We start from the raw sequence: 24,029 nt of genomic DNA, 5'->3' as shown, positions 1-24,029 counted from the left end.
ACGGAAACACATTCCACACTCCTCCTCGCACGTTCTTATGGATGAGACGCATTGTGTTAATGGCGAGGGCTGGCCGTTTGAGATGTGGTGCAGCATTCTGCTTGGATCCTGTGTTCCAGACCGGTATCAACCCCCCTCACATCAATTGAGGGGGGGGTAAGAGAGAGAGAGCGAGAGAAAAGGAGAGAGAGCAAGAGAGAGGGAGAGCGTGAGAGAGACAGAGAGCGAGAGAGAGAGACCGAGAGCGAGAGAGAAACGGGTGTGAGAAGGTTGTGTTTAACTAAGACGCTCTAAAAAAAAAGTAATCAAATTAATAACATCAAGATCCGTCAAGACAAACGGTTTGACACCTCGCTCGTGAGATACCGCGCAAACAGAGCTACCTCCAGGAATGCCGTGAGTGAAACAGTGGCGTGTGTGTGCCTGTGTGTGTGTGCCTGTGTGTGTGTTTGTGTGTTTGTGCCTGTGTGTGTGTGCTCGAGTCCAGATCGGTGCACGGGAGTGACAGCAGGGAAGTGGAGGGTGGAGAGGGGCTGTGTTCTTGCTGTGTGGTGTGTGTGTGTGTGTGTGTGTGTGTGCAGAATGTCTGTGGTTCTCCTCCAGTGGCACTGAGTCGTTCCCACCACGCGCCAGCCCCGCACTGATGACGTCATCGCCGCCGCCGCCGCCGCCACGTTAACAAAAACAAATCAAAACACAGCCCGTAGCGCGGCGGGCCGTGTGGCGTGTGTGGGGGCGGATCCAAAGGTTAAGTTCCGCCGGGGGGGGGGGAGGGCCCAGCCCTGGGCGAGGAGAGGAGGAGGAGGAAGGGAGGAGGGGGAGAAGGAGGGGGAGGAGGAGGAGGGGAAGAGAGCAGGAGGAGAGGAGGAGGAGGGTGAGGGGGAGGGGGAGGGGGAGAAGGAGGGGGAGGAGGAGGAGGGGAAGAGAGGAGGAGGGGGGGAAGGGGGAGGGGGAGAAGGAGGGGGAGGAGGAGGAGGGGAAGAGAGGAGGAGGAGGGGGAGAAGGAGGGGGAGGAGGAGGGGGAGGGGGAGGGGGGGAAGCCGTCTTCTCAGCTAGGAGTGAGGAGGAGTGAGGAGGAGTGTTCAGGGTTCTTCTGCTCTTCTCTCTCCCGCTCAGTAGTTCTGGAGGCAGTCGGGGTCCACGGAGCAGCAGACGTTCCCGTTCTGAGGGACGGGGGGGGCACAGGAGGGGGGGGTACAGAGATGAATGCAGGCTCGACGCCGTGTGCGTCTCCAGATACGTGTGGCGGGAGGTCGGCGGCGGCCGCTGCCACTGAGAGGATGACCTCTGTGTTGCCTAGCGCCCTCCCAGCGCTGCTCTTTGGCCCATCTGACGCGCACTCACGCGCGCACCAGTGTGTGTGTGTTCTGTTTCGGGGCTGTGCGCGCATGTGTGCTAGCGATGAGCGTGCGAACACATATGCCTATATACGCGTGTGTGTGCTTGTTTGTCTGTGTGCGCATGTGTGCGAGTGTGTTTGTATGTGTATGTGTGTGTGCGCATGTGTGCGTGCGTGTATGTGAATGTGTGTACGTGTGTGTCTGCATCTGCGTGCATGTATGTGTGTGTGCGTGTGCGTAGGCGTGTATGCGTGCATGTGTGTGTGCGTGTGTGTGTGTCTGCGTGTGTGTCTGCGTGTGCGTGCATGCGTGTGTGTTTGTATGTGTGTGTGTGTGTACGTGTGTGTATGTGTGTGTATATGTGCGCATGTGTCTGCGTGTATGTGTCTGTGTATCTGCGTGTGTCTGTGTGTCTGCTTGTGCGTGTATGTGTGTGTGCCTGTGTGTGTGCCTGTGCGTGTATGTGTGCGTGTATGTGTGCGTGTATGTGTCTGTGCATGTCTGCGTGCGTGCATGTGTGCCTGTTTGCGTGTGTGCGTGTATGTGTCTGTGTATCGGCGTGTGCACGTGTCTGTGCCTGTCTGCGTGTGTGCCTGTCTGCGTGCGCGCATGTGTGCTAGCGATGAGCGTGCAAACACATATGCCTATATACGCGTGTGTGTGCTTGTTTGTCTGTGTGCGCATGTGTGCGAGTGTGTTTGTATGTGTATGTGTGTGTGCGCATGTGTGCGTGCGTGCATGTGAATGTGTGTACGTGTGTACGTGAGCGTGTATGTGTGTCTGCGTGTGCGCGCATGTATGTGTGTGTGTGTGCGTAGGCGTGTATTTGTGCATGTGTGTGTGCGTGTGTGTGTGTGTCTGCGTGTGTGTCTGCGTGTGCGTGCATGCTTGTGTGTTTGTATGTGTATGTGTGTGTACGTGTATGTGTGTGTATATGTGTGCATGTCTGGTGTATATGTGTGCATGTGTCTGCGTGTATGTGTCTGTGTATTTATGTGTGCGTGTATCTGTGCGTGTATGTGTGTGTATCCGCGTGTGTGCCTGTGTGTGTGCCTGTGTGTGTGCCTGTGCGTGTATGTGTGTGTGTATGTGTCTGTGCATGTCTGCGTGCCTGCGTGTGTGTGTGTATGTGTCTGTGTATCGGCGTGTGCACGTGTCTGTGCCTGTCTGCGTGCGTGCCTGTCTGCTTGCGTTCATGTGTGCCTGTCCGCGTGTGTGCCTGTGTGTGCCTGTGTGTGTGTGTGTGTGTGTGTGCTCACCTTGCACTTGCAGGTGGTGCAGGGGGAGCCGGGCGCGGGCCACGAGGCCCCGCTGAGCCGGGCGGCGCCGGCCGGGTCGCGGCAGGTCCTCCGGAGGTCGTGGGGGAGGCGCTCGGCCAGGCAGGGGTCGCTCACGCAGCGCGGGCAGCACTCGCCCTCCGCCACCGCCGCGTACTCACAGGTCAGCACGGGGCACAGCAGGGGCCAGCACTCCACCTCGCCCCCCTGCAGCGACGCACGCACACACACACATGCACACACACACACACACGGATGCAAACACACACACTCACACAGACCCACACACACGGATGCACAGATGAACGCAAACACACATACACACGGATGCAAACACACACACACGCACACACACGCACACACAGACGCATAGATGAATGTACACACACGTACACACACAAACAGACACACAGGTGCAAACACAAACACACACACACCCACAAAGAAGAATGCATACACATAATGATGCACATATGTGTATACAAACCATACACACAAACGCACGGATGCACACACACACACACACGGATGCACGTATACATGTACACAAACAAACACACCACACACACACATACAGATGCACGCAAAGGCACAAACAGGGATGGAAAGATGCTCGTACACACACACACACACACGCACACACAAGAGAGAGAAGCAAAGTGAACAAAGACACAAAGGATGAGACAGATAGACAAGAAAATAGGGAACAAATAAACAATAGCAGGGAAAAGTTGCGGCTATCTGATTAGCTCCAGGGCTCCTCGTATAACCTTGGAGACGCACATCTCTGGACGGGTGGCGTCCGTGGGAGCAATTAAAACCAGGAGCTCACATGGTGCTATCAGGAGACAGTGTTGCCACGGCAGCGTGACTCGTTCTAATTATTGCTGTGGTAATTACAAGAGTTATCAGCACCGGGCTATGGCAACACACACACACACAAATAATAATAACAAAAAAAAAAAAAGGAATACACAATCGTTGCAGGGTCTATGTTGTTGATCGTACACCATTTCAAAGAATTGTGAAGTTTTGCATACATTTTTGACCAAATCATTCTGTCTTTATTTGCAAACATACCGATTCAGGGCATCTCAAAATGCATCAGAGCACTAAATAAACCCTATAGATTGAGTAAATCAATGTTTTTTCTCTCGATAAAATGATAGGCAGGCCAAATGAAATTCTGGATGGAGGTGTGAATTTGGCTGTATGGCTTATTGAAGATAAATTGCCAGTTAAACTCCCTCCTGTTTGTTATTCATCAAAAATACACGTTATCAGCCATGTATGCTAAATGTTATAATTTGAGGTTGCATAAATGGATGCGATGCTTAAGCTTAACGCGATGTTAATGATAGATGTAATAAAAACTAGTATTTTGCCGAAAGTCTCTTATTATTTATTATATTTTTGCCATCTGGACTTCTTACACTGACAAATGTTTATTGGTATGTCGTTTAATTATCGTTAAATCAGCATCTCGGCCATCACTTGAGCAGCTTTATTAATTAATGGTTGTGTGCATACTGACGTAGTCATGTACAGTCTAAAATACCATCCTTACGTATAAGGGGAGGGCCTGCCACAGCCTTCGGCATTGAGGTAGACAGCGAAAAACACAATCATCACATCACATTTAAGTCTTCTGATGGTACATCAGCTCAGAATGGACAAAAGTAATACAAATCATGTTCCTGTGATTTCCGTGGCAGGGAGCAATAAGGTGAACCCAAACCCATTTGTTTGTTTGTGATACACGTCGAAACAGGGAACTTAGCTGCGCGACAAAATTGCTACATGCGTTAATTTTGCTTAGACATTAACAGGTGTGTGGAAAGCTTGAGCTGTAGTCAACTGTGTCAGCTACACCAGCGTGCGAACGCATACGTTATAGGTATCGCTAGCAATCAGGAGGTGGTGTCACTTCAGCCCTTCCCCTTGGTATGCCAAAAATATATTTTCCTATTGCATTGCATTTTAGTCCAAAACAGTTTATTTTCCATAATATATTCTGATGGGGATGCTTGGAGGAAAACAACTGCAGAACTGCTCTGAAAGGCAAAGCAGAGCGAGGGCGTTTTAACAAGTACATGAAAGGGATCCACATTACGGTTTTCTTCTGTGGCTCTGGGAAATACCAAAAAAAAGTTGAATCTTCCAAAAAAAAATCTCTTCCAATACTAAAGGTTTCCGATCACTGCGTTAAGGCATTGTGCGCTTAGAGTACATTATAGTATGGCTGTCTGGCCGTCTATCTCTTCCAAAATGAATCAATATTTGAAATCCTGAAACATATTTGTAAAACTTTCTCAACAAACACCCTGCTGTCAAACTGAATTAGATAGAAATCCTCAGAGGGAAAACAATTTGCGCCCTGGTCATGGATTTTAATGGAATGTCGACAGCATATTGTGATTTGGTTCTTTTCATACAAATACGAAAATATAAGTGGACATGAGCTTCTACAAAGGCTACTTGTAGAAAATGTGCTTTGATCCAAAATATATAGCTAGGAGAGGGAGCCAACAGAGAAAGGCTTTCAACAGATATATCTGAGGTTGGATATTTTCTATTTAGATATTTTTGCACTGTAGTTTACACGCGCCGTACAGTCAGACATATTAACACAGGATAGTGCTCAAGGCAACACACAAGTCAGGCATGCTTGTTGTGATGTAGCCCAACAGCAAGTATTAGGCTAACATGTCATTTTATGATAACCTGCAACTCTAATCTAACTATAATAAAGTTGATTCTCAACTGTTATTTGAGCGGGTTCGGAGAGCATTTGCAGAAACCATATCCTGCGAAAAAAGCCCATGAAATAACTAAAGCTTCGATGCTTAATCATGTTTCAATGGCTTCCTATTCCACTGAGCTTATCCCAAAAGCTGGCAGCTTGCCACCCATTAGATTAAACACAGAACAAGACCTAAAGTCCAATCTACCGACTTGTGCCTTTTCTTTTCCTTCCACTGCGACATGCTGTTGGATGCGGAGCTCTGTGGCTCCTCTTGTTTGCGAAGCACTTGACACAACGCTGTGTGGATGCGTGGAGCTCTGTCTGGGCAGCTGTTGTCACTAAAAGCACCTCCGAGGTGTGGGCCATTTCTAACACAGCATTGATCCTTATAACGCTCATACTCAAGTACGCGCACTAGCTTAGGAAAAAGGATCACAAGGTTGGCGAATGTCCATCGCCGGCAAACAACAGCGCCCACTGAAACCGTCTCTGCACATTGTCGCTAAATTCCTTATCATACACATACTGTACAATGTGTATGTGCGTACGTGTGGGTGTGTTTGTGTGTGTGCGTGCGTGCGTGCGTGCATGCGTGTGTCTGTGCGTGCGTGTGTCTGTGCGTGTTGGGCTGTGTGTACCACTCACCATACAGTGACACTGGTGACAGTTGTAGAGCCAGGAGGCCCCACTGCGGTAGAGCAGACGGCCGCTCTGGTCCAGACACTGGCTGCTGGGCCGCTGGTCGCAGCTGGGGCAGCAGGAGAGGTCCTCCCTGGGGTCCCCGCAGTCGCACGGCTCCCTCCTGCAGAGCGTCTGGCTGTCCTACAACCCCCAGGGCCACAGAGAGGCAGAGTACAGTCAACCAGGGTCGCTGAGTTAGGGAGCAGGATTTGGTTTAGTTAGGGAGGGAGGGAGGGAGGGAGGGAGGGAGGGAGGGAGGGAGAGTGAGGGAGGGAGGGAGAGAGAGAGAGGGAGAGAGAGCGAGAGGGAGGGAGAGAGAGAGAGAGTGGGGGGAAGGAGGAGGGAGAGAGCGAGAGAGAGAGAAGGAGGGTGGGAGGGAGAGCGCGAGAGAGAGAGCGAGAGAGAGCAGTAGTGTATTAGCTATCGGATATTTGACAAAAGGAAAAGAGACACAGTCAGAGGGAGGGAGAGAGAGAGCGAGTGTTTTAGCTATAGGGTATTTGACTCAGAACATGCAGAGAGGTGCCGGGTTCTATCCCGAACGCCCGCAGCCTATCTGTAGGCCTCCATGAGCACAATTCCCTCACCTATACTCTCGCTCCTTAGGTTAACATTTTGTATAGTTTTCTGAATTCAATGCACGTCACTTTGGAAAAAACCAACTACTAAATTATAATCTAAATAGTGACAGTAATTAGATGTTTTACCATGGCTACGATGCTGATAGGACTTAATGCAGGGGGACAGGTTAGTGAACTAGCTGATGTGTTTGGCTCTCATCATGTTTCGATCCTCGATGTTCTCACCTTTATAGGGGGCATCTGTATTCACTGTAAGTCACCCCAGATAAAACCGGTGCTAAATAACTAAATAGTCCAACTGCATAGAATTGACTTGACTGTCCCACTGATTATGGTGCTGTTTACCTCCACTTACACGTTATATTTGGACTGGAGTAATACAATATTGACAAAGCCTCCGATTCACTGCTTCCTGTACTCCAACAACGCCCATTTCAGCACTTTGCAATTATGATTAGTCATTCATATCGGAGTAACAATCCATGAGCGGCTCAAGCTAATGGAACCCTGGAGGGCTCAGCACCTCGACGCAGTGTAGTTCAGGGGCCGGCGTGGTGTGAACAGGGGCCTGGAGTCACGCACGTGGGCCTGGAGTCAGGCACGTGAGCCTGGATTCACACACTAGGGCCTGGAGTCGGCCTGGATTCACGCACGTGGGCCTGGAGTCACAAACTAGGGCCTGAAGTCGGCCTGGATTCACGTCCGTGGGCCTGGAGTCAAGCACATAGGCTCAGAGTCTTGCACTAGAGCACGCTTCCAAGGCTCACCCTATTCCCCCAGTGCAAATGTTAACAGTGCTTTACTTAGCCCTGGCCTGGATTTAGATGTTCAAACCTCCTATTAAAAGGCTGTTCCAGAATGTATGGGCGCCATTAAGATATATTTTGTTCGGCAAAAAATGGGAGGCACGTGTCTGTTTTATCAACGCAGCGACCGTAACAGTCCCCGAATGCTAATGTGACTGCCCTTGAAGACGACTCTCTTTACGGTTATAGTGCGGCGGTAGGGTGAGATAACTGTCCGTTCTGCTAATAACCCGGGTTTTCTAAGAAAACCGGTTCACGCAGGATTAGGCCCGAATGCCTAAAGATTTCCCGCAGCGAACCGAAGACGGGGCGCTGTTTAAATCCATGTTGGTGACAAAGAGGCCTGATGACAGAGTTGGAGAGTGGTGGGAGGTCACTCCGGGGCTGACTCCGGACACCTCTGAGTGGCTCCCTCTCTCGCCTCAGGAGGGGAATGGGAAAGTGGCCCGGTCACACTCCGGTGCCTTCCGTCCCGCCCGACGGCATCTGAGTTATATACCCCTAACGCAAGCGACGAAAATATAAATAAGCACGAGGCGAGGAAGAGAACTGGTTGATGTTGACAAACAGCACAAGATTTTATTTTCTTCTCCAGAAATAGGTCTACCTTTCCTGACGTTCCCGTCGCTCTCCCGGAGCGTGTCTCATCAGAGCCCGACGCAGTTTGCCGGGGCTCCCATGTCAATGGGCTAACGTGCCGAGGAGGCGAATTTGGGTCACACAGCGAGGGGGGGGGGGGGGGGGGGGGGGGGCACCTCCTTCTTTACCTCAAACTCTTACGAGGGAAATGCAAAACTACAAAGCGTTTGCAGCCACGGCTGCCGTGACGGCGGCAGCACGCCTGAGCTGGGAATCGCCAGCGATCCCAGGTGGCAGCCGCCCGGAATTTTCATCTGAGGAGACGGAAACTTTGTTTCATGGGTGTCTGCTGGGAGGTCTTCTGAGGACGTGCACCCCCGAGAGCTCGCAGAGGAAGCCGAGGTCAAACCAAAACTAACAGAACTATAAGAGGAGTGCTTCTCTGGTTTTGCGACTCTCTCGTTCACTTTGCACAACTCGGTTCCTGAATGAGTCCGTTTTTCGACAACAGATTCCTACCTACTTGTGTCTCTTCGCTGCAGTTTAGTCTTAATCTTTGATTTGGAGATGTTGACAACATCACTTAATATGAAGTGGAGAGTAGTGGAGAGTAGTGTCAATAAAAGCGACATCAATAAATAGCAGCTGGAAATATGACGATGAAAAGCAGTCCGTCCTTCAATACAAGATGACAGTGATGTCAAATTCAAGTGCCAGCTCGTGGGGGTCATCCGTCTTCGTCATTACAACATACTTAATGAGACTGATCTGTGACAATGCCGAAATGAACATGAATGACAACGGGTAGTTAAACACATCATTGTAACCCTCACCATCCTCATTACACCACTTAGCTCTATTTTAACCTCCGCAGTCTGCACATCACACACCCAAAGCGTCTGAGTCTGTTTGTTGTTTCACTGCATTTATGCTGCATTAACTCATAATCGAGAATAAGAAGAGATGATTTAACCACCAATGCAAAATGAAATGCTCTGCCGATCTTCGTCAATATGAAACATTTCTACCAATCAAGGTGCTTGGATTGTGTTTATGCGTGTGCGTGCATGCGTACGTGCACGTGTGGGTGTGTGCGTGTGTTTGTGTGTGTGCGCCTGTGAGTGTGCGTTGGTGTGTGTGTGTGTGTGTGTGCATGTGTGCGTGTTAAAATGTTGCGTGCGTGCGTGCTTGTGTACGTGCGTGCGTGCATGTGCATATATGCCAATGCGTGCATGTGCTTTTGGCCTGTGCACGTGTGCGTGATTACATGTGCACGGTCGTGCGTGCTTGTGTACGTGCGCACGTGCTTGTGCGTGCGTGCATGTGCTTGTGGCCGGTGCACTTGCGCGCGTGGCGCTACCTTGCAGGAGCAGACGGCGCAGGGGTCGTAGCTGGGCTTCCAGTCCTCCCCGTTGCGCCTGACTCCGCCCTCGTGGGGGCAGTCGCCGCTGCAGCCGGGCCCGGAGGCGCACACGCAGTCGTAGCCCCCCGGGAGGTTCACACACACGCTGTCGTTCCAGCAGGTGTGCGTCTGCAGGCTGCACTCGTCCACGTCTGAGCAGGAGAAGAGGAAGCGGAAGTGAATGTGTTAAGTTGATAGAGACGCAGAGTCTGGACTTCACGAGGTCGGTTCGGTTCAGATGGGCTACAAAAGCACCGGTCCAATACACAACATCCTTAGATAGATGGATGGATGGATGGATGGATGGATGGATGGATAGATGGATACATAGATGCTTTATTCAACCCCTTGGATGAATTAAGGTATCCAGTAGCCCAGGAAGTCATTCAACAGATGACAAACAATTGACAAACAACAAAATGGACAAACAGTAAAAGTCAATCAAATAAGTAAAAAAGAAGCAATATTGCACATAATTGAAATTGCATATAAAAAAGAGCAGGTAGATATAAAGGAATACATATTATGCATTGCAAATTGTCCAGTGTGGGGGTGGGTCTTAGCATCGTGGCGGATACGGGAGGTATAAACTGTCGTGAGCCATTGGGCGAGATCCGCGACATCATTAGTAGAAGTCTGGATGGGCTTCTGATTCGGACTATGGAACCGGTGGAGTGAGGTAAACCACCGTGATGAGCGAAAAACAAAACGGTCTCAGACGTTTGCACTGATTGCAACTGAAGTGTGTCAGTGTCCCGAGGGATGGACAGCTTCCAAACAAGGCCAGGCCAAACCCCACGAGACTGAAGGCTGCTATAAAGCTTGGCGGTCAGTGTGTGTGGCTGATGGCCGCACTGGGCAGCCCCATCTGACCCAGGTTGATTGGACCCTGAAATCAACCACACAGCCATTGCAGTAATTTAAAGCAGAACAATCGTATACTTTTAACATGCCCGCAGGGAGCAAGAGAAGGTCAGATTGGCCATACAGGTCCCCATGAAATGATTTGTGAAGGCGGGAATGTGGTAGCGTAAAGTCGGCCCTTGACAGAAAAGCAAGTGGCCCTTTCATAGCGACGGCCGCATGCGTGTGAGCCTTGTTTGACCCCAGTTAAATACATCTGAAAGGACCCTTGAAGGCAGACAGGGCCAGGCGTTCCTTCAGCACTGACTTTGTGTCTCCCGCCATCGCCAACGTACCTGCTGCTCGGTCTGACAAAACACAGCCGACCGCAGCCGAAGTACAAAGGCTTTTAAAAAGGCAATTTTTGAAGTGTGTGTTCGTGTCTGTGTTGTGTACATGTGTGTACGTGTGTCTGTGTACATGTGTGTATGTACGTGTCTCTGTGTGTGTGTGTGTACGTGTGTGTATGTACGTGTGTGTGTGTGTATGTGTGTGTACTTGTGTGTGTATATGTACGTGTATGTGTGTGTGCGTACGTCTGTGTGTGTGTGTGTGTGTGCGTATGTCTGTGTGAGTACGTCTGTGTGTGTGTGTGTGTCCGTGTTGTGTGTACGTCTGTCTGTGTGTGTGTGTGTGTGTGTGTGTGTGCATACGTCTTAGTGTGTGTGCACTTCTTTATTCCCTTCTCCTTTTTTTCGTTCTCTCGCCTTAACTTTTAATTGCGTTCTCCACAGCTGTAAACGACGGCGGCGCTATCGGGAGGCAGGGCTAGCCGAGCCCAGAGCGGGACCGGGGATGATGGCGGCGCCTCGCCAGCTATAACAATGTCACAGTTAGCACGCCGAACGCGCGCTCTAATTGGTCCGCCACACAGAGAGTGCCTGATGGGCAGAAGGGGGCTGGGGTGGATTGGGGGATGGCTGCACCCTCACTTCACTGTGATTGCGACAGACTATTTGCATACCTTAAATTAAGTCCCGTCGCCACCATAGAGACGGAGCCAGTTCTGCTCTGCTGAGGAAGGATTAATGCTACTCACTGCCGACTTCTACCGCATCGGTGGGCAAGCGGCCGCTGCTGACAGAAGCCCACTCCTGTGTGCAGTGCCACGTGAGCAGCGTGCCATGAAACGCGGGTCTAGACGTTGTTCAGTCATACTGCAGCGACGCACAAACACACACACACTACAAAGCATACGCCCACACACGCGTGGACGGCCACACACACACACACGTACGCTAGCACGGGCGCACATGCTAACACGCGCGCACATACGTGCGCCCATACACGCACACTGAAAAACGAACAATTAAGACAGATGTTGGTAATTAGCAGGCATCAGTAAGCTTATTGTTGTTGTTGGTTTTTTGACGACTTTGTTTGTGTAACTCGGGGCCGGCCATATGGAAAGGTCACGCGCATCACAGGGAGAGAGACACGTGGGGGGGGGGAGCTACTGTCACTCTGGGACCAGGGCCGTGTTATACTCATCGTCACGCACAATCTGTTTATCCGAGCCACCTGTCCATCCCTGAGGCATCGTGGGGATAAATGTGTAGTTAGATGTGGGGCAATAAAGCAAAGCACTGACTTCCCCCCCCCCCCCGGCCTCAAAACATCATACTCCACAACACAACACATCATGCATTCTAAACACAACGCACTACGCAACACTAGTTTAGCATGCTGGCTAAAACTGATGCAACACAACATCACGTCCCACGCAACAAGCGTAACACACGCAACACGCAGATGAATCATCTGTCAGATGAAACGCCGCGTCTGATGCTTAGGAACTCCCGGTAACGATGAGAACTTCACAACAAAGGAAAGCCTGACAATATGACAGCCACACACGAACCTCACGCTATGCGTCGCACCGAATTAACAAAGGGATCGCACGCAAACAACAACAAGTACAACAACGGGATTACCAGCCACAACACAAAAGCAACCTTCAACGGCTCCACAGATAATCCCCCTAAGGGGAATCACTCGGGGGGCATTCTGCACACTTCCAGTGTGACGTGACACGCGGGCAGGAATGACAAGCCCAACCCGGAGAGGAAGGAACTCATTCCTCAGTTGCCACAAGGATTAACAGAAACAAATCACACTGCAGTTCTACCGACGCCTCAGAGGGGAATACAGGTCAGGGTGATCAAGCCACGTTAGCTGGCATTCTGGCTTCAATCCAGCATTTGTGTCGAACATCAGTTTGTAAAAGAACTTCCTTGTGGCATTCTGCAGTGGCAGAACAGCACTTTGGTCTTTGTGATAAGCTATTTGTAAGGCAATTAACGGTTGAGCACAATCAACCGTTGTGCTCAACAACTCCATCCTGCATGCCACACATTTATTCTAAAACAGTGATATATTGCTATTGTTATTTCTGGCAGCCGCACGCTAAATGCTCTCAGGCGGAATCCGAAAGGTAAGGCAGGCAAAGATACTTTGATCTCCCACACCAAACTTAAACGTGTTCACGGCCCGGATGCAGTCCAACTCCATGTGATGCTTGGGCCCAACGCTGGTATCTTCTAAAGGTTTCTAAAAGGTTAAAGTTTTCAACTTTCTTCTTTTTCATGCCAAATCATGCTCCGGTCCTACCGGAGGGAGGGCAGTGAAACCACATTTGAATACGGGCCTGTGAAGCCCTTTGAGGCCATGAATGTGATAAAGGTCTGCTGTCAATCACACAGGTGACTAGGCTACACCGACTACAGCTATAGTTCTGTGAATTACCCCAGCGAGCCTAACACGGCCACAGACACGGCCCGCACTGAGCCTTAGTGATCGAGGCTCACGGGGTACACCCTGGCAGATGCAGCAACAACAGCAAAACTCTGCTTGCTCTAGTTGTCATCATTTTCGTTCTTCCCTTAACTAGATGGTTACCCAAAGAGCTTTCCCCAACGTGGCTCCCTGCCACATCTTGGTTTCAGAATTTCTGCGACTATTTTTGGCTCGCAGCGGCGGCTCGCTAGACAACGCTCGTTTCTGTCTTCACAGGATGTTGCAGAGCAGAGAGACAGTCTAACGAACGGGGGAGGAATCCTGTTAAATAGCCATTTGTGCTTATTTCCCCTGTTGCTGCAAAGCCTAAAGCCTCACTGTGAAGGGAGTGAGGGGTGGAGAAATGGAGTTAGCGCCACGTATGCTAATACATGGAGAGACAGGAATGCTGTACAAACATTCTCCAACCAAACTAAGCGGCCGTACTACACACACAATGTAAAAGGAAATTGCTTCGGCATTGCTATTTGAAGCACAGTTTACTTTAATGCAATCCCGTCCTGTCCCCCCCCCCCTTCCCATTATTCACCCACACACACACATACACGTGCATGCACACAAACGCACGCACGCACGCACAAACACAAACACGCACGCGTGCACGGACACACACACACAATTTCATAAATAAGCCTTATTGGCATCATGTCTTTACTAGATCCATACATAATCTTCCTGGATTTGTTGACGTTGATAATGTTTTTATATGAATCCTCTATCAGAATCATGATTCCACTGAACTCTGTTGAAGGCCAAGCCTACAACACCTTGTTCCCCGGTTACCTCCTGGACAGTGTGTGTAGAAGCAGAAGTACATAATGGTTCACATCCTAATGTAATTAAAGGGGTCGAGTTGAACGAACCTGTGGTGTGGCACAACAACAGAGAGTTGGTCGATTGCAGCTCTAAAGCATCCAAGCACCACTTAGGCTGCGTGAAGCGACTCTACGTTGGCAAAGGTGCACACTGTGTGGGGGTGCAGACGAGGCATCACGGCCTCACCAGAGGTTTAATTTATAGAGAGGCAGGCCGGGAGGGGGGGCGCGGGGGGGGCCTCTCACTGGTAGCGCACTTCTGTGTGCTACCAGTGAGAGGCGACCAGGAGAGTGTGAATCATGTCTTCATAATGATCGTAACGGGCGCCAAGTGATTCATAATGCATACGGCAATTAGGTCTCTGCCTATGCTTTTCCCGCCGGTTGCATAACGGAGTCGCAGGAGAGTTTCAGTCTCAGCGCAGGAAATGCAAAGTGCCACGCAGGAGTCTGATCCCGCTCGACCTCAGCGTCCCAGTGTCTCTCTCCCCTCTCTCTCTCTCTCTCTCTCTCTCTCTCTCTCTCTCACTCCTGCTCTGTTGCTCTGCGGGCTAACAGATGGAGACATGACACGGCAACATCAGACTGCAGCTGCGAGCTTCACGTATGTTTCTCATTAATACTTTATTATAGCGGGGGGGTGTGAGTGTATGTGTGTGTGTGTGACTTTGTGTCCGTGTGTGTGTGTCTGTGTGTGTCTGTGTGTGTGTGTCTCCATGGCCCCAGACTTTGAGAAAGACACGAGGTAAATAGGCTGCTAATGAAGATCCTCAGTGCTTCAAAGTGAGTGGGTTGTCAGTTTGAATCCTGTCATTGAAAACACACACACACACACACACACACACACACACACACACACACACACAAACACACACACACACAAACATCTTTCCTTCCCTTTCCATGGCTACAAATGCACGGTAGCGGGAACATGGAGCATCGAGGCTCCTGAGAGACAGAAGCGACAGTGACTTCAACAGGCTGCGGCAGTGGGACGGTCTTCGCTCTGTGGAGGGTCCATGTGCGGCGCGTGTCTTTGTGTGCATGTTTATTGAAATGAAATGCTCACCGGCACAGGAGCCGCCATCGAGCAGGTAGGAGCCGTTGTCATGGAAACCGTCTCTGCACTCACAGTGGTACCAGCCCGGGAGGTTGACACAGTGGGAATGGTTGTGGCACTCGATCAGGCCCTCCGCGCACTCGTCAATATCTGGGGACAGAAATACACACGCTTTATAAATAACTTACTCTCCCCGCCGCCGCTTCGTTATTTACGAGCCGACCCGTTAAGGTGCAGAGTGTAGAGTCGAGGGCCAATCGAGCAGGACAGACGTGGCGGAAACGGAATATACTTTTCATGAGACTGTTTTAATTATACTTGGGATAATACTACTAAAGTATAGTCACATTATGTTTCGACGGTAGCCCAGAATGGACAAACGGCACAAGGGAAGATGCATTAGCATAATCACTAGCTCATAAGCTATTACCTATGGTTTTGAGTGGCTCGCCGCTAGACACCACTAAAACCTACAAACTGCTCCTTCAAAAGCCTGCGATTTGAATGGCCCTGCCGTTTCCATTTAATCTAGAAGCCGGTAGACATCAGTGCCGCGGAGGCCAAACCAATCAGCCACCAAGAGGTGAAGGAACGGCAGAGGGAAGCTGGTGTCGCAGCCCGCTAGCAGGGAGCAGACAAAGGGAATCCTTTTACGTAGGGTACCCAAAGCCATCCAGAACCCACACCCGTCCCTCAGCCTCACCAGGGCAGCTCCTCCTGGAAAATGCTAAATGGACTGCATTTATCCAGCGCTTTTCTAACCAGTGGCCACTCAAAGCGCTTTACAATATTGCCTCACATTCACCCATTCCTGCACACATTCACACTCCGACGGCGGTGTCAGCCATGAAAGGCACCAGCCGGCTCGTCGGGAGCAGTCAGGGTGAGGCGCCTCGCTCAGGGACACCTCGACACTCAGCTAGGAGGAGCCGGGAATCAAACCAGCAACCCACCGGTTACCAGCCAACCCGCTCTACCTCCTGAGCCACATGCCGCCCAGGAAGGTTGGCAGGACGCTGTTGTTGTGTCGAAGCGTGGGGTGTGTGTGGAGGAAACACGTACACCGCCTCACGGTGACTGTGCTATGGGAAATGCATTATGTATGCTGTGAGCTCTGCTTCTCTTAGCCGGCACTCCTCTTCACCCCCAACAATAGCCGGCAAGACAATTGGCAGCTCTCGAGGTCCGCTGTTGGCCAATGTTATATATTTATTATTTCACAGAGGAAGGTGGATCTGAAGCTCTGAAGAGCTGGCTCCCGTCCTTTAATTAAGATAATGCTAATGGCCATTCTTCAGGGGAAAAACCGCTGAGTCTAACACATCCCCGCCGTTGAACTGTGAGGAGTAACGTCAGGGCGTGCTGCACTGGGATACGCCGGTGGGACGTCGTTTAATGGGAGGGGAGCACTAGGTAGGTTTAAGGAGCACCGACGACCACGGCTGGGAGGCTATCGTTAGGGTCATTCCCCTCCGCGCGAAGGGGTGCTAGGGGAGAATGTTAATTGGGCGGAAATGTATGCTATTCCGGGTTCCACGCTGGAGCCAGTTCGGATTTTAGGGCTTATTCGCTCTTCGAGAAATAAGGATGTTTAGCTGCCGTGTAAGAAAAAATTGAAAAGTAAAGGAGAGGAATAAATCGCATCAAGGCAGGACTTTGGTTGGTAACAGTTCAACCGGTGAAGATGTTGGGGCCGGCCTGGGGAGGCGCCCCCCCACTCCCCGTCTGAAGCCTGGTAGCAGTGCGTGCTAGCAGCTCTGATATGCTACGTTCCCATCAGCCACCTGGGCTGGAGAGACGAGGCTAACCATCGTCACTGAAACGTTCAATATTACAACAGGCAGTCTCGCTTTGCTCAACCCAGACCGGCTAATAAAGTGGGTTGTACCGAGACTGTAGGTGTAATAATGTGATGTGTGATGTTAAATAAATGTGATTTTTGCAATTAGCTGGGTGAATGTGCAACAGAACACTTCTGTGAATGTCTGAAACTGACCATCTGCCTTTCTGTTTCTGGTTGGTCGACAAAATGTACACGGTAAAAATAATTGACATTATATTCCTTTCCATATTGGAAACATGGAAAGATATTATCTTGTTACTTTTCAACTACATATTGGAAAGTATATTACTTTCTGTATAAGTGTATACGCATATATGTATTCAGGATATTACTTTCCAACTGTATACACATATAAAAAAAAAAATATATATATATATACAGTATATATGTATGCATAAATGGTCATGTTTTGCCGCTTCTCAGAATGCTTGCATCAGTAGTGTTTCACTCTCCACCCTGGCATCCCTGATGCCGTGATGACTGACTGGGAACCAATCAATTCTTGGGCTGATTGGTGTCATCGGGAGTCATTATGACACAAGGACTCGGCTGCCCTTCTATCTCAACGGCAATCATACTCCTGGCCGATATCCTCCGTCCTCCCCTTCCTCGGCTTGTCTCGCTCAGATAAATCAAAACCTGTGTGTCATACACACAAACACACAGATGACGGATTCAGAGCAGACACTTATCTGTTCCCAGTCTCGAGGATATGTCCATTCCGGCCGCACACAGGCGTTTAATTGAGTGAGGGAAACAGTGACGGCTATCCCAACTCATTTTCTTTCCCCTCTCCATCCATTTCCCGTGATCAGGTTTGCTTTGCTTGCTGGTAAACCCCACAGGCATTTAAGCTATTACCTCGCAGTTCCAACCCGCGGATACACTTTCACGCCGATGCACATGTCCACGCCATTAGCCAGCTCCAATCATTATTCTCCCGTTTAATGCAGACGACCTTACGACAAGCAGATTCTCTCTTCATCAACATTGTACTCCACAAGGAGTGGAGTACAATGAGTCCGGTGGGGGGGAGAGAAACAACATAATAGATTCAAACCTTCCACAATATTGAACAAGCTTTGCATCCGCATTCACAATCAAATCGACTGTACGCTGTACATTTTGTGTTTTATGTAAACCCTTCCATAATCAGACTCTCTCTTTCAGCTCAGAGGAGAAACGCTGCTGTGAAAGTGCTGTGCATGGGGAGACCTTCAGGGCAGATAACCACGTCGCTTTATGCAATGCCTCGAGTGGACTGCTTTCATGACTCACTCAGGTTGGTTTTCTGTCACTTATCCATCATAACTCTGAAGGCTACTCCAGCAAATGGACTATTCCTTGCGTGTGTCAGGTGTCATATATTCTACCAACATTATGGGGCGAATATGATCACCCATTAGCTATTAATCACGAGTTACTTAGCAAGCCTGAATATGTTACTTTGTAGATCTCTGTGGATTAATGCATAAGCCTGCACAAGAGAAACACTGTGCAAACTGCACTTTAAAGGGCCCGCCAAAATACACATTGACATGGGTTCCCTGATGTTCGGTACACACTGAGGGGCACTACCATCAGAAAACATTAAACAACTATTGTGTTTTCAGCTTTTTACCCCAACACTAAAATGTATTGCAAGCTACTCCCCTTAAACACAAGGTTTGATATGTGGACTGTCCATGTCTACGTCACGACGCACAGCTCCAAACTAACCAATAATGTTCTTCAAGCCACTGACTGAAAAGTAATCAACGAATACCAACAGTAAACATTGGCAAAGACTTTTGGCAAAATCTGTATCATCCAGTGTTAGCGATTAGCTTTAGCATCTACATTTAGCCAAACTATCACTCCCAACCAGCATTTCATTCGCTTTACTAACATTTTATGAAGAGAGAAAAATAACAATTAGGAAGATGCCTTGAATATATATATTCACATAATATTTATGTGAATTAAGTATGAAACCAAACCAATGGCAAGGACCTTTAAACTAGTGTTTTTTACCTTTTTTTTAAGTGTTGAGGCACATTAAAAACACTAAAACATCATGATTTAATAATAAATGCATGTGTCTTGACATTTGAATACCACTTAACCTACTGCAGGGGAGGCTCACACTACACCGACTGAAATAAATAGTGTTCAATGCTAATTCAGGAACTTAAAGTGGCAATCTCCAAGCTCTCCAAAGGTTTGAATGGAAACAAATGTCAGTTAAGTCACTACCTATAAGCGAACGAGGGATCACAATTGTGGTTGAGCCTATTGCCCACTGATTAAAGCCTTTACATTCCCAGTATCATGAAGGTTATGAATTGGTTTTGGTGGCAACTTTCCGGGCCTGCATTTAAATCACTAACAGTGCAGTTAGTGCCTTGTTTTCCATCACCCAGCAGTGTTTTGTCTGCCAGAGAGGGTACGATGATGCTACCACAACAACCGTTCTTCAACCTGTGGGTGTAGTGGTGTACTGTGTTTCTTTTGCCATAGATGCCGCCAAAGAGAACAAAACGATGACAGAAAAAAAAGATTGCAACAAAATCTATGGCGTGATAAAACGTTAAAATAATTATAAAGATCATTAACAGCATTAAACAGTGAGAGTCTGAACTTCAAATTATAACCTGAATAATTTCCTTAACATTAATTGCATTGGGTGAGGCAGTGAGCATTGGAAAAAACAGCTACAGCAAGCATGCATTCCTACTCATTTGTCACATTACCCAATTTAATAATTACCAAAGCAATCTACAGTACAACCAGCCACTGGTGTAATAATTCCATGATTGAATCCCATTATCACTATGCTGTTTTTTTTGATTAATGAGAGACGGTTTAACAACTCAGGAACCCACTATTACCGGGTAAAGAAATGGCAGTCACACCATTACATAAAACATACTGCGTGTCAGTATCAACACAATCATCAATCCTTATTCCTTAGTCCTTCCAAACTGAATTACTTCCATTGAGATGTTGCCATCGCCATGACACAGGGCCACAGGTCCAGAGTTGCTGTACACTACTCAGAAACCCTGAAGCGCTGGTCTGACTCTAAGAACCAGGGAGAGTACTCACTCGACAGAATTGAGATATCCATATGCAGCTGACAAAATATCAACACAGTGGGGGCTGGACGGCGAGCAGAAACCCCCTGGACGCTGCGATGGGAACAGCCAATCAGGAAACACACCAGCACTCATACGAAAGGCGAACTATGGTCATTAAATACATGAATAGCTCAACAGAGGGCTAATCAAGGAATCATAACGACAGCTATTTTAACACATAGTAAATTACTATCGCAGGACAATAGCCGCTTCAGAATGCATTTGTATGTTTGTTCCCTGTGATGAGGATTGTCTGTGGATCTTATCTCTTTCTCACAGATGCAGTCACACACACACACACACGCAGTCTCACAGTCACACACACACACACACACACACACACACACACACACACGCAGTCTCACACACACACACACACACACAGTCACACACACACACACACAGTCACACACACACACACGCAGTCTTACAGTCAAACACACACACGCACACACACACACACACACACACAGACACACAATGCAGGTGCACCTACTTAATTGCACATTGTTAGAGGCTATAATGGGAGAGCAGATGGTCAGGATAATTGTTTATGTAAATGTATAGATGACACCAACAGCGCTCAGCCTTTTACTGCCCAGGTTTAGCTCAGCGACAAACAGTTTCTCTCCCCTCCACCGCAGCTCCGCTAGGGAAGGTAGGGCCCTTACGGTCTGGAACCGGCAGACTCCGGGGATAAGCTCTGGAATAACCAGCAGAGAACTACCGCAGCATGTAACTCTGCATGCAAATCCACCCCCCCCCAACCAGCTGATGGCGGTGGTCCAACCCACTGCGAGCCCTCGGTAATCGGCTGTACTCCGGGCCACCTGTGTCGCTATAATCCACGGAGTGGGGAACCACGACAGCAGCAGCAGCAGCAGCAAGCAGCCATCGGAGAGGCTGTGTGCCTGCTAGACCTGTTCGTCTTACAGCGGAGCTCTGTAAATAAAATCAGGAGGCCGGAAGACATGCGGTCCAGCTGTCAGAGAGCCAGGAGGCAGGTAATAGTGAAGTGGTGAACAGATGTGCTGTCGCACAGCGTGGTGCCACTGCCTTGTGCTGGGAGAGAAGGACGTTGCCAGTCACTTGTGCTTTGCTGTCAGGAATCCCACTTGACGCCGCGTTGACTTGCAGGAGCCGCTTCTATTTTTGTTTATCTGACTTGATGCCTTAAAGCAGGATTGAGGGCTCGATGCTGAGGAGACAGGAGGTCTTATTTTGGAAAGGTGGGCCTGTTTTGTGTTTATGAAATAGTGTTAGTGTGTGCGTGTGTATGAATGTGTGTGTGTGTGTTGGGGGGGGTATGTGTGTGTTTGTGGGGGTATGTGTGTGTGTGTGTTGGGGTATGTGTGTGGGGATATGTATTGCGAATGCTTGCGTGTTCGTGCATATGCATGTACGTGTGTGTGTCTGCTTGTGTGTGTGTGGCATTACTTACTTCCTTCCTGCAGTCACTGGGCTTATTTCATGTGTAACCACAGCTTTCAGCTGAACTTAAAATTCATAGACTCCAGTCTCCATCATCAGGTGCCTACAAAGGTTCCTCTTGACCAATGGGGGATAATCCCTAATTGACAGGGAGGCACTAAAGCAGTGCTGACTCCATCTAGACTTCTGGTTGTCTAGACTGATAGCTGACAAACAGAGACTGAGGACGGGGAGAGAGTGAGAACTTGGCAGCGATTGACACACCTACTTGCCTGAAGCGCCAAAAAAAAGACACACACGCAGAGTGAAAAAAGTGCCACACAACACTGCTCAATCAAACTGCTTCTTATTTTTATATTCCAAATCTCCCCCCCCCCCCCCACTATTTCCAAAGTGGTTCAAAGGGAAGCAACATCATTTTTATTCGTCCAAACAAAACCGTTGTGTTGTGTTGCCAGAGACCCGAATAGCAAAGGTTTCCTCTGCAGTGCCTCGGCGAGGGGCAGCGTTTGTGCGCAGTTGATACACATTGCACATGAAAGCATTCGTTTCAAACCATTCCAAATTCCGTCCCAATAGAAGTCAGCGTTTGAATAACATTCGCAGCTCCGAAACAGCCTTATCCGCTGACTAATGACGGAGATGGTAACCATGGGAACCACGCTGAACTTGAAAAAGGGGCCCTTTAATGAAGATCTTATTCCCCTGGGAATACCATGCTAAGAGACAATCTACTGAGATAACATGCTTCGGGAAGAAAAGAGTAATAGAACATATTACAGCACTCTGAGAAATGACTGCAGGACACAGTGGTAATGGTTACACGGGCAATAACGTATTGAACCTGCGGGAGGTATGCGTGTGTGTGTGTGTGTTTGTGTGTGTGTGTGTGTGTGTGCATGTGTGGGTCTGTGTGTGAGATTGTGTATGTGTGTGTGCGTGCGTGTGCATGCGTGGGTCTGTGTGCGAGTGTGTGTGTGAGAGTGTGTGTGAGAGTGTGCATGTCTGTGTGCGTGTGTGGGTGTGTGCGTGCGTGCATGCGTGTGCACGTGTGGTTCTGTGTGTGAGAGCTTGTCTGTGTTTGTGGGTGTGGTTGTGTCTGTGTGTCGATAACACCATCCCAACCAGTGTGTCCGCTCTCATGTTGGAGTGATGAGGGCGCGCTGGCCGCATCGTTCCGCCACCTCTTGTGAAACCATGGCAACGTGGGGTGAACACCTGGGCAACGGTTCCCTGCCCTCTCACGAGTCGGACCAGGCCGACACACACTCTCTCTCTCTGTCTCTCTGTCTCTCTCTCTCCCCCCCCCCCCTCTCTCTCTCTCTTTCTCTCTCCCTCCCCCTCCCCCCCCCTCTCTCTCTCCCTGTCCCTCTCCCTCTCTCCCTCCCTCCCCACCCTCTCTCTCCCTCCTCTCTCTCTCCCTCCCTCTCTCCCTCCCCCTCCCTCTCCCTCTCCCTCTCTCTCTCTCTCTCTCTCCCTCTCTCCCTCTCGCCAGCCCACGGAACACAAACCACACAGGAAGACAACCCGCCCACCCACCAATAAATAAACCAGCAGCACGACTCCACCACAACACACGGCGCTGAAGAACACAGCGGCGGGGGAGAGAGGAGGAGAGAGGAGGCGGACAGAAAAACCACAGCAGCACAGGGGCCAGACACAGATGGGGTTGGAGTGTGTGAGAGAGGCCGGTCTGTAGGGAGGCATGGGAGTGAGTGAGTGAGAGCGGGTGTTTGTGAGGGGGAGAGGGGCTTTTTCTTCCTCTTCTAAGGCCACGGCTCTGTCTCTGTGGAGCCCAAATTAAACACAGAGGAAGCTTCAGAGGGAGAGAGAGAGAGAAAGAGCGAGCGAGGGGCGAGTCAGAGTGCGAGCGAGAGAGGGAGAGAGAAAGAAAGAGAAAGAGAGAGCGAGAGCTTCATACCGGAATGATTACCTGCTCTTTTTCCTGTGTCGCTTTGACACTCAATAAAACATAAGTGGCTAGGCTTGGGGGTTTAATTGGTGTGGGGTATTTGTACGTGTCTGTGTGCGTGTGCGTGCGTGTCTGTGTGTGTGCGTGTACCTGTCTCGCAGTGGCGTCCTGTGAACCCCGAGGGACACACACAGCTGTTTGGAGACACACAGGTCCCTCCATTACGGCATCCGTCCTCGCAGAAGGCTAGAGAGAGAGAGAGAGAGAGAGAGAGAGAGAGAGAGAGAGAGAGAGAGAGAGACAGAGACAGAGAGAGAGACAGAGACAGAGAGAGAGAGAGAGAGAGGGACAGAGACAGAGAGAGACAGAGACAGAGACAGAGACAGCGAGAGAGAGAGAGAGAGATGGGCAGAGACAGAGACAGAGAGAGAGAGAGAGAGAGAGAGAGAGGGGCAGAGACAGAGAGAGAGACAGAGGTAAAGACAGAGACAAAGCAAGAAAGGGAAAGAGAGAGAGAGAGAGAGAGAGAGAGAGAGAGAGAGAGAGAGAGAGAGAGAGAGAGAGAGAGAGAGAGAGACGAGAGAGAGAGAGAGAAGAGAGAGGGGGGGGGGGAACAACAGACATTTAGTTTTATTGATTAAGCCCGTCAAAAGAAAAGCTTGTTTCATTCACATCCAAACAGCCTGGGATTTATTCTGCCAAAGAGGATCTGTTTCAACATTTCAAACTAATGATCAC

At 49.5% G+C, this 24,029-nt stretch overlaps 1 protein-coding gene across 1 annotated transcript in view; it reads right to left on the bottom strand.

The window, feature by feature from the left end:
• Window positions 1-1,112: 1,112 nt before the first annotated feature.
• The window catches only part of LOC307076146 (protein kinase C-binding protein NELL1-like), a gene marked incomplete at both ends in the record, with an annotated part of 204,457 nt that continues 181,540 nt past the window's right edge, over window positions 1,113-24,029 (bottom strand). The window contains 6 exons of the mRNA XM_079737030.1: window positions 1,113-1,163; window positions 2,600-2,824; window positions 6,009-6,185; window positions 9,371-9,564; window positions 14,996-15,136; window positions 23,442-23,537. Coding sequence (XP_079593156.1) covers window positions 1,113-1,163; window positions 2,600-2,824; window positions 6,009-6,185; window positions 9,371-9,564; window positions 14,996-15,136; window positions 23,442-23,537 — 884 coding nt within the window. The remainder of the gene's footprint in view (window positions 1,164-2,599; window positions 2,825-6,008; window positions 6,186-9,370; window positions 9,565-14,995; window positions 15,137-23,441; window positions 23,538-24,029) is intronic.

The sequence above is a fragment of the Pollachius pollachius genome (assembly GCF_949987615.1).
Source record: "Pollachius pollachius genome assembly, chromosome: 5".
Lineage (NCBI taxonomy): Eukaryota > Metazoa > Chordata > Actinopteri > Gadiformes > Gadidae > Pollachius > Pollachius pollachius.
This window is presented reverse-complemented; position numbering and strand designations above follow the sequence as displayed.